General features: G+C 44.4%; 2 protein-coding genes and 1 non-coding gene across 3 annotated transcripts; all 3 read left to right on the forward strand.

Annotated features, from left to right (window-relative positions):
• The first annotated feature begins 3,854 nt into the window (after nucleotides 1–3,854).
• Nucleotides 3,855–5,281, forward strand: LOC103991327 (epsin-3-like). The gene is made up of 4 exons (XM_009410738.3): nucleotides 3,855–4,023; nucleotides 4,102–4,224; nucleotides 4,300–4,461; nucleotides 4,549–5,281. The coding sequence occupies exons 1-4, from the start codon at nucleotides 3,884–3,886 to the stop codon at nucleotides 4,943–4,945; spliced, it is 822 nt and encodes a 273-aa protein (XP_009409013.3). The 5' UTR covers nucleotides 3,855–3,883; the 3' UTR covers nucleotides 4,946–5,281.
• A 439-nt stretch (nucleotides 5,282–5,720) lies between these two features.
• On the forward strand, nucleotides 5,721–9,638 carry LOC135616309 (uncharacterized). Its single transcript, XM_065115505.1, has 4 exons — nucleotides 5,721–5,829; nucleotides 5,953–6,213; nucleotides 7,147–7,229; nucleotides 7,315–9,638. The coding sequence occupies exons 2-4, from the start codon at nucleotides 6,087–6,089 to the stop codon at nucleotides 9,625–9,627; spliced, it is 2,523 nt and encodes an 840-aa protein (XP_064971577.1). The 5' UTR covers nucleotides 5,721–5,829; nucleotides 5,953–6,086; the 3' UTR covers nucleotides 9,628–9,638.
• A 50-nt stretch (nucleotides 9,639–9,688) lies between these two features.
• TRNAK-CUU (transfer RNA lysine (anticodon CUU)) lies at nucleotides 9,689–9,761 on the forward strand. Its single transcript has one exon. It is a non-coding gene; the product is annotated as a tRNA-Lys (tRNA).
• Nucleotides 9,762–9,880: the final 119 nt, after the last annotated feature.

Here is a 9,880-nt window from a genome sequence, read left to right on the forward strand (position 1 = left end):
TCTATCTGAGGTGATTCTGGATGGGTTCCAATCAGTACAATCAAATTTGGATCAATCTAGATTCAATTAGGTCAATTCAATTATTAAAGCTTGTTCGTGCCGCTATATTCTACGTATCCAACAGCGTGTCGATCGCTAGTGGGCCACAGGTGGGCTTCTTCGGGCCCAATTTGGCTCGAACTCCGCACGTGATGTCCTCCCGCTTGCGACCTAATCGGTCCCGATCGATCGATTTGGTTGGTGGGACGTCGTGGGACCCACTATCGATCGATTTGGTCGGTGGGACGTAGTGGGGCACACGATCGATCGTTGAAACCCAATGGGAAGCTTCATTTCCCTACTAGACTGCATAGCCGACCAACCAAATCAAATCATCGGCATCCTCTGATGCCGTCTCTTTTCCGGCAATGGGCGAACGACAGGTTTACCTCCGTTTTGGGTGATATTCTAATCTAATGGGAAACGACATCCCCCGCCCTTCTCCAGCCCAAGTGAGGCGCTGTCGGAGACGGCGAAGTCGTCAACCAAGCTCCAAGGCGCCACTGTGTTGTTCCTCTGGCTCTCCGTGATGCTTCCCGTCGTGGTTAGCGGCTTTCTCAGGTAAACCTGGGAACAACATCCCCGCATGTTCTCGGGGAATATCGTCGGGTGTTTGGAGCTATGGAGGCCAAAGCAGTGTTTGATGTGTCTCGAAATATGATTGTGGTGGCAAATGTTTGACCTGGATGTTCTTTCACTGGTCAAATGGTTCTTGGGACCCGGGAGCAGGGTTTTGGAGTCTGTCGCCGTAAGATCTTTGTTCTCAATGATTGGCCTCAGAATGTGATGTTGATGGCAAAGGTGTAATCTTTTTTCGTAGTCTTGTTTGTTTGTGTTGATCCGTGGGGCGAGAAAGAGATGTTGGTACTCTGATTCCTTTCCTGTTCCGTTTCCTTGGAGTTGTTTGGAGGCTCATTCTGTGCTTCGCATTCTTGCTTGCTAATAATTCTTTGTTTGATTCATTCGTAAGTGGTTGTTGGTTCGAAGGAAGTGAAGGCGATTCTGGGGGTGTTCTCTGTCATGATATGCAGAGAAGGAGATGAAACCTTTGGGTCGTTTGGGCGTCGGATTGACTCTAGTCTCAGGCTACATCTTCTTGGTTCTTGTTGCAGAGTAATACTTTTCTTTCTGAGGAAGAAGAGAAGAACCAACAGAGACGTGGAAGCCAAGTACGCTGGCCTTGCCATGGCGTTCCCCAGTCTTTGCTGCTGGAAGGGACAGTCTGACGAGAGCTACACAGTTCTCGAACCTCAACAAGTCTCCATTTCGTCGAACGGAGCAGCTTACTCTGACGACGAGCGGCGCCACCTCCGATCCAACTCCACTAAGGATATGTTTGCGATGCCATTTGGAGGAGAAGACACAGAGGACGCAGAGCTCTGGTGCTATGCAGGTCCTTCGAGGCTTCTCTTCACCATCATAGAGGAGGAGGAGGAAGACTTGGAGACCGAGGATGGGGAATCCACAGTGGGGGAGAACACCGAACGTTCCGCAGAGAGGACCTTGAGAAATATGCTAGAGATGTCGCAGGAAGATGATTCGACTTTGATGCCGTCTTCTCCACCTCCGACGCTCAAGTTCCTCATGGACGCAGAGGAAAAGCACTACAAGAAGAGGCTAATGGACGAAGCGCTAAAGGTTCAAAGAAGCTGTAACCTTAACGAAAGCAGGGAGAAGAAGGAAGCTTCTGTTGCTCCTCATCCTCCCGTTGCTGCCTCCTCCCCCACAGGCACACGGTCACAGTTAAAAGGACAGGTGATTAGTCCATCACCTTCTTCTCCCTTAAACATCACAAGTGTGAATGAGAAACCACGTCCCATTTCCGATTGATCTCTGTAAAGTTGGTGAAGATGAATACAAATCTATCCTTGACATCGTTCCAGATGTGCAGTGAAACTGTTTGTTCATGTTGTCTTCTTGTTTTTGTTCAGTGCTTCTCCTTCAGCTTCAGCATCATCATCATCTTTCTTACACCCCTCCATCTTGAGGTGGCCGCAATTACAAGACATGAGAAAGCTGATATCAATATTCTCCAACAAGCAAAAAGCTGCATCTTTGTCATCTTGTTGAACGCTGATGATATTAGTGCAATGTTCTGAGAGATGATTAGTGTATCTTGAGAGAAGTGACAACCTTGGAAGAGTCGGACATGATGACCACCATGTCTTGGCCTCTGTGTAAACAACAAACATATATGATATGATGAGGGAACAATGTGGTGACCAACCCAAAGCTTATTTTTATGCACTAACAATGATTCATGGGTTTGACTTAGGTTAGGACATGGATGTTCCATCAGATCAATTGATCGACTCCAAGCATTATCTACTGTGCCCTCAGTGTATCGTCCCTGTTCCTCCATGGCTGCATGCTCAAGCCTGTAGAGCAGAGAGGCTGTGTGAGGCCTGTGAGAGTAGACAGTAGAGAGAGCATGTGAACCATGAAGATGATGGCCATGGTGTGCACATGGAACAAGATTCTGGCTGTGCTCACCACAGCATCTGTCGTTTCTTGCAGCGCACAGGATGAGGTACCATCAACTCGATACTCTTCCCCAGAACATGGCTCGGTTGACTGTTCTGATTGGAAGAAAACTCTGTAATCTCATGTTCTGATCACTGAGTACCCGGTGGCTCGAACACGATCTGATGGAGTCCAGCTTCAGAATGCTCGGAAAGAGAGCTCACCGAACGGCGAAGACTGGCCATCCCACCACCATTACAGCAGCAGCAGCTGCACACCGACTGGTCCTCCTGCTGAACTCCACAGGTCATGAAGCAGTAAAGTAGCTTTTTCTTCCTCTTCGTGACAAGAAGACAATTTCCTTTTCAGGTGAATAGGGGCCTTTGTTACGATACGAGGGTTAACAAAGTGGGAATTGGAATTGTACTAATTGGGGGGATTTCCCACTCATTTAATTGAAAAAATTAACATAGCTGAGAATTTAGGATTTGTTGTCATCATTATTGTATAATAAAAAAGATAAATTCCTCATGCACTGTCTCAATTTTTTTTTTGTAAATAAATTTTTTTTATTTACTCCGATATAACATATTTTATATTCAAAAAGATGAGATTATCTATGGTCAATATCTCTGTCCTGTCATTCCGCTATGACCACCATCGTTCCTCACCATTGTCTATCATCTTTACTCCATAATGAGATTTTGTCGATCTTATCGTCGTCTACCGAAACGGTTTCGTATTTGTCCCATTGTCAATCTTGATGAAGGAGAAAGAGGTGATCACAATAGGGTTTCCTCTCTCTCTTTCTCTTGCATATGACCCATTGCTCTAGCCAATGTTTATTTCCTGAGCTGTTTTACAAACCTAATAGAGTGATAGTAATGAGTGTGCTCCTTCAGCATAAGAGGGCTTAGAATCCAGGATATAGGGTAATAAGGATGACAAAGTTGACAATGAGTAGGCAGGGCGATGAGGACGGTAAGATTTACGATGAGGATGATAGGGCAATAAGGTCAATGATAGGGATGATGAGCCTTAGGTACATCAACAGTAACAAATGAAGATAAGTTCGAAAGCAAAAATGATGGGATAAAGATCGTTATCACAGAGGTGATGATTAACCGGTGAATATCAACAGTAATTGTGCCTTTTAGAATGGGCGCTCTACAAGCAAAATTTTTTTTTTTAGAATTTTATTTTAATAAAAATTCATATAATATATTGGAGTAATAGGACAGCAAAATAAATAAATAAACAAACGAGAAGATGACATCAATAGTGATTAATGACACAGGCCGTAGCAAACGGCTAAATCACCAATTCAAAATTCAAATAAAGCAACACGACCAGCTTCTTGACCCTTTTCTCCACCGAAGCCATGTTTGCTTCTGCTGCTGCTGCTACCATCACCATGGACGCTCCTTTCTTCCATGAGCTACGAAAGCAGGCTTCCTACTTCCTCAAGCAAAAGATCCAGACAGCGCGATTGGCTCTCACCGACGTCACTCCCGCTCAACTGTAAGCTCGTCTTGTGTCCCCCCGCCATCGACATGAATCTCTTTCTCATGCTGAATCCATGCTCGATCGGTCACGCAGACTGACTGAGGAAGCTACCAACGCGAGCTCGTCGGCGCCGGACGCCAAGACCATGCGCTGCATATCGCGGGCGGCCTTCGAGATCGACGACTACTGGAGAATCGTGGAGATTTTGCACAAAAGGTTTGGTTTTCGCTTCAGCGCTTCATCGACAGGCGCAGTCTGATCCTTCTGATGCCATCCATGCTGGTTTACCAGGTTCGACAAGCTCGACAGGCGGCAGTGGAGAGAGCCTTACAAGGCTCTGATACTTCTCGAGTATCTCCTCACCCACGGACCTGGGAGCATCGCGGATGAGTTCCAGAGCGATACAGAAGCTATACGAGATCTCGGTAACATCGAGTACATCGATGAACGGGGGTTAGCACTTATGATCCCGGTACATGTAGTCGTGCTCTGTTGGTGTTCGATCCTCTGTTTGCCTCAGCTTCGGTGGTTTCTTCACAGGTTCGATTGGGGCGTGGCTGCGAGAGAGAAAACAGTGAGGGTCCTGAAGCTGCTGGAGAAAGGGCCACATCTCAAGGAAGAGCGCGAGCGGGCGAGAAATATCTCTCGTGGGATTCAAGGATTCGGTAGCTTCAACCTGAGTTGGTCATCAACCGCTGTTCATCGACCTGAGTTGGTAGATTCAAGGGTTCATGATGCAATCGTCAACAGCGAAAAGGAGAACTCGAAGCGCGATGCAGGGATCGATCGACAGATAAGGAGAGCGGCAGGAACAGCAAGAAGAAGACCCCTACAAGAGAACTCAGGCTACAAGAATTTGGCAACCGAGGGAACTGCAAGTCCGGCTACAACAAAGATGCATCTTCCAGAGGAATCAAAGCCACTGCTACATTACTGACGAAGGGAGATTTAATTCCTCAAAGATCTCTCTTTTGATGATTTCCAGAATCACAACTTGGATCACCTGCTCAAGAGTTGACAGAAGCTTCTACTGCGGGGTTTTTGATGTCATGTTTCCTGATCAATCCAGTCTCAACATCCTTTGTTCAAAAGAGTCACATACTCTCAATGTGCTTGAGAAAGGCATGATGTTGACTTCTTGTCTGCAACTTTTCCTTCATATTTGCATGTTTACTTCTAGTCTTTGCATTAGGTGGAGTCCTCTTTTGACAGCTCTAATTTATGAGCATATGTTGCATTGATGATTGAATATATGAATTGCGAGATTCTTTTCTGTGCTTTGATTCATGTATCATCATAAACCCTGATTTGAAGAAGAAAGAGGATGCCTTCACCTTCTAACATAATATGCAGTATACGGTAGAAATCTCTACTTTGGATGATAATTATTTATATTATTAATAAATGCTCATTTTTTGTTTATATAAATCCAAAAACAGAAATATATCAAATTCCATAATTTCCAAATTTCATTTCATTGAAATTAACAGAAATTATTTTATAATAAATGTTTACGACTCTGAATCATAGTAGTTGAGCATTCTTTGGTTGGATTTTAGACATTTAATCCATATTTTTACACCTCTTCTTGGGAAAAACAATTAATTATTGATGAATTTAGACATAGAAAAGACTTTTAAGTAAATCATTTCTCGGAGTTATAATATCGTTTTAAATTATTTTTCTTGACGGTTCGCCGTTAGGGGCGTAAAAAACGGTAAAAAGGAGAGGAGAGGAGGGAAGAAGAATACCGGAAATGGAGCGGAGGGGCGATCGCTTCTCCCACCTCTCGGCCTCGTCCCCGATCGTTACCCAACACTTGTACGCATCTCATCCCCTTCCTCCCATTCGATTCAATTGCTTCTCTCTTCCCTCCTCTGTTTTCTTTTAGCTCTGGTTTCGATCATCCCACCACCCCCCGAGTTGTTGTTCTTGTTTCTACAGACGCAGCTCCATCTACATGGCTTTGATTGACGGATTGAGACCCAGCCATTCGCGGTCGGATCTGGTTCTCCTGCCGTCGCGCGGCGTCGAGCGGATCGGAGGTCGCATGCTATTCGTCTGTTGACGCCCCCAAAATGGCCGACGCCCTGCGGCATGAAAATGATCACCCAGGATGCATGCAGAGCCTCCTCCATTTCCTCGATCTGCACCAGCGTCTTCGCATACGGAAAACCTTGGCGTATCGAAGAAGCAGCTCCGCGAGTAAGTGGTTTTCTTTTCCGTAGCCCGTTGATGTTTGTTTGTTTGTTTTGATTTTTGTTTCGGACGAGACATTGAATAAAAAATCGAACCGAAAAACTAAACCTAAATCCAAATGCTATAGATAGTTTCAATTCGATATTATCTTCTTCGATTCGATTAATAGGTTTGGATTGAAGATTTTAATTTAAAAATATCAATATAACCGAGTTCATTCCCTTCAATCCTTAATCGATTCAAATTGGTCTAAAGACTTTAAAGGCATACTATAAATGAGCATATTTGTTTATGTTATCTTTTTTTTCTTGTTTTAATCTTTACTAATATAAAATGAAGATTCTGTATTTGATTGGGTATTCAGTTGTTGTCGAGAATGTTTAGGATGACAATTGTGAAATAAATTTTTTGAGAATGTTCACACAATTGAACAAAGATTCTGGTTTGATTCACTTGAGCTGAACCATTTCACTGAGTCGATCGATTCAATTGAAAATATATATTTTTTAAATTATTTAAAATTAAAAATCGATCAACTAGTTAACCAAACCTGATTAATATGCTTTAAATCAGTTCAATTAGATCGGTCCGAACTGATTCCGGTTCGGACTACCTTATGTTAATGAAACCGAACTATTTTCTAGTTCGATTTGGTTCGATCCTTAATGGTTCATTTCTACGTTGAAATCCATAAAAGAAGTATATGGATTCCATGCTAATATGATATGCTTGGTTCCATTGTCCATAAAAGACATCTACAAATTAATTACTCCAGAATTAGAACCTGCGGCAGAAATCAGCACAATACACTTTAAACCTCCAAAAGAAAATGTCTGTAGTTCTTATATCTGTTTGTACATGTAATTGCATGGTAGTTCAACTGCTCTTTGGTATTTCTGCTGTCGGGCTACATGTTTAGTCATGGCATTCTTCCTGCAGGGGTCAAATCTCCAAAGAAGAAACAGAACAGTGCTTCAGTTGGCGACGATCAGAACTCTTTGGATAAAGATGAAGACTTGCTTGTAAATTCTTACCTTGCTTTTCAAGTTTCTGCTTCTTCCAGATTTCCTGAACGTTGCATGACATGCCACTTCGATTGGTTTTCAGACCAAAAACAAAGAGAATTCTGGAGGCAGAAGCTCCCCTAATGCTCTTATGAAAAGCTTGATCTCCAGAAGGAGGTCCAGGGAGAAGGATAAGAAGCAAAACACTTCCCCCTCGTCATCACAGATGCAGCGCACCCTCTCCATTCATCACTTGGAAAGCGATGACTATGTCTCTCCTGATGAACTTACTCCTCAAAATGAGAACTTTGCAACTGAGCTTACCTCAGATGAGACTGAGTGCTCTTCTAGCAACGAAGCTGTGCCACCTTTGCCAATGACAAGCGAGACAGGTGCTATTGAGAAGCAATCTCGATTTGGCAGAAGCAAGAGTCACGTGAATTGGGCGAGTCGCCACCAGCTCGTTGACAAGAAGTTAAATATAGCAAGAGACTCCATACCAAATGACTTAGGGAGAGATGCTGCACTCTATAAATCCAAAGAGTTCATGGAGATGATGCAGTTGTTCAGCGAGAACAAGGAACTGTTCCTGAAGTTTCTGCAGGATCCTACCTTTATTTTCACCGATTACACGCAAGAACAAGCAGCTTCGATTTCAGCCATGAAACTGACCAAGTCTGGTTCATTTCCTGCTGCAGGATGGTCTCATAGAAACAGACCACTAAGCCTTGATGATAAACAGGAAGAAAATGGATCTATAGATGCACCATCTTCGACTTGTAATGCCGTCGAGGATGGTGCACATTCCATGGAATCAATGGCTCATCCAGATGCTGCTAACATGCTTAAAGCAGAATCTGAAGCTTTAGACCGCGCTGAACTTGGTTTTGCAGAAACAAAGAACACGAAGAATGTTGGAAATGTTTCGACACGATTTAAGGTCCTTAAGCAGAAGATAAAGTACATCATCAAGGAGAACAAGAAGGAACACCAAAGGATCTCCATGGATAGCATCCTTCACAAGATTCCTTATGGCGAGAAAGTCTCAGAAAATGTGAAGAAAGAAGCCGAGGGTCTCTGGCATCGTAGACTAGGCAAGAGCATCTCGAGAGCTAAGAAGATTGGACTTCTTTCTTCAAGCAACAAGCAGACGCTTCGAAGTATCAGGAAGTCTTCCTCTCTCACAGAATCCTTGGGCAGGTACTCGCAGTTGCTAGAATCTGTTTCGAGCACAGAATCTAAGAGGTCTCCTGACATGTCAATGATGATTAAAGAAGATACAGATTCACTGAGGCAGAAGACACCAAAACTATTGAAAAGGATATTTTCGCTTCCAGAACTTCCTACGGGTTCTGCGAGCAAAGATCTCAGGAATGAAGTCTCTAATTCTCAGTTACTGGTGCGACCAACTTCAAGAGCTGTGGCTCGTAGTACAACTGTGAAAACCTGTGACACTAGTCAGCTGGATTCAGTAGCTGCTCTTACCTCCAATGAACAAAGCATTGAACCAGAGAAGCTGGTAGAACATTTCATGGAGGAAGATGTTAGTGGGATACCTGTTGAAACCGAAGAACCGTCGGTGCCAATTGATGAACAAGAACAGTCCATAGTAGACGAAGATAGTTTTAACTCCCTGGACGGCAGCAAGATCTTGGTCACAGACTCGAAGGTTCATGAGGATACTACAAGTCCAACAGGGGAAACTCCACAGAGCGAGACTGAGGAGTCGGAGTTGATGACCATTGCAGAAGCTGATTTTGGCATCGATGCCTCTCTTACTATGGAAAATTTAGAACAGCAGCAGATTGAGGAGACACCAACTCAAACAAAGTTCAGTGAATTCAGCTCTTTCCACATCCAAGTGCACGAAGGGGAGGAGGCTGAGTTCGAATACGTGAGGAACATACTCATGATGTCTGGCTTCAGCAGCGAAGAGGCCTTTGGAGAATGGCACTTGCCGGACCAGCCCGTCGACCCATCACTCTTCGAAGACTCACTGGATGATCTCGAGACTGCTGCAGCTGAACCAAACATCACGCTCAAGCACATGCTCCTGTTCGATCTCATCAACGAAGTGTTGCTGGAAACATACGACACCTCGTTCGCTTACTGCCCCTGGGTTCTGCACGCCGACTGCCAGATCCGGCCATTGCCGGTGGGTCACCGAGTGCTTGAAGAGGTGTGGGCAGTCATCAGCAAGCACCTCAGCTATCAACTGCTGCTGGATCAAACAGTGGAGAGTACCGTAGCTCGAGACTTCACGAGGAACGACGGCTGGATGAACCTTCAACATGATACCGAGTACGTAGCTCTGGACCTGGAAGATTTGTTGTTGGAAGACCTGATCGATGAGATTGTCCTCGAGTTTGCTGGTTTATCCTGTTCAAGCATGCTTCATGTACCATATTATAATTGAATGATTTATGAGTGCTAATAATATTATAATATATATAATTAAGTTTTAGTTGATTAACATCGCCCGTCTAGCTCAGTCGGTAGAGCGCAAGGCTCTTAACCTTGTGGTCGTGGGTTCGAGCCCCACGGTGGGCGCGAATTTTGTTTTTAGGCAACGATTCCGGTCCGCTCTAAGCCAGGTCTAATCCGTACGACGTCCGCGATTCGGGTCGGATCTAAGCCGGGTCGAGCCTCCATCCGTATCACGTCGGTGG

Source organism: Musa acuminata, chromosome BXJ2-7 (assembly GCF_036884655.1).
Source record: "Musa acuminata AAA Group cultivar baxijiao chromosome BXJ2-7, Cavendish_Baxijiao_AAA, whole genome shotgun sequence".
In the NCBI taxonomy this organism is placed as follows: domain Eukaryota; kingdom Viridiplantae; phylum Streptophyta; class Magnoliopsida; order Zingiberales; family Musaceae; genus Musa; species Musa acuminata.

Coding starts and splice junctions, on each gene's coding strand:
- LOC103991327 (XM_009410738.3), top strand. CDS start 3,884: ATGTTTGCTTCTGCTGCTGCTGCTACCATCACCATGGACGCTCCTTTC. Junction 4,225..4,299: donor GTGGAGATTTTGCACAAAAG/GTTTGGTTTTCG, acceptor CTGGTTTACCAG/GTTCGACAAGCTCGACAGGC. Junction 4,462..4,548: donor GAGTACATCGATGAACGGGG/GTTAGCACTTAT, acceptor GTTTCTTCACAG/GTTCGATTGGGGCGTGGCTG.
- LOC135616309 (XM_065115505.1), top strand. CDS start 6,087: ATGGCCGACGCCCTGCGGCATGAAAATGATCACCCAGGATGCATGCAG. Junction 6,214..7,146: donor TCGAAGAAGCAGCTCCGCGA/GTAAGTGGTTTT, acceptor TTCTTCCTGCAG/GGGTCAAATCTCCAAAGAAG. Junction 7,230..7,314: donor ATAAAGATGAAGACTTGCTT/GTAAATTCTTAC, acceptor ATTGGTTTTCAG/ACCAAAAACAAAGAGAATTC.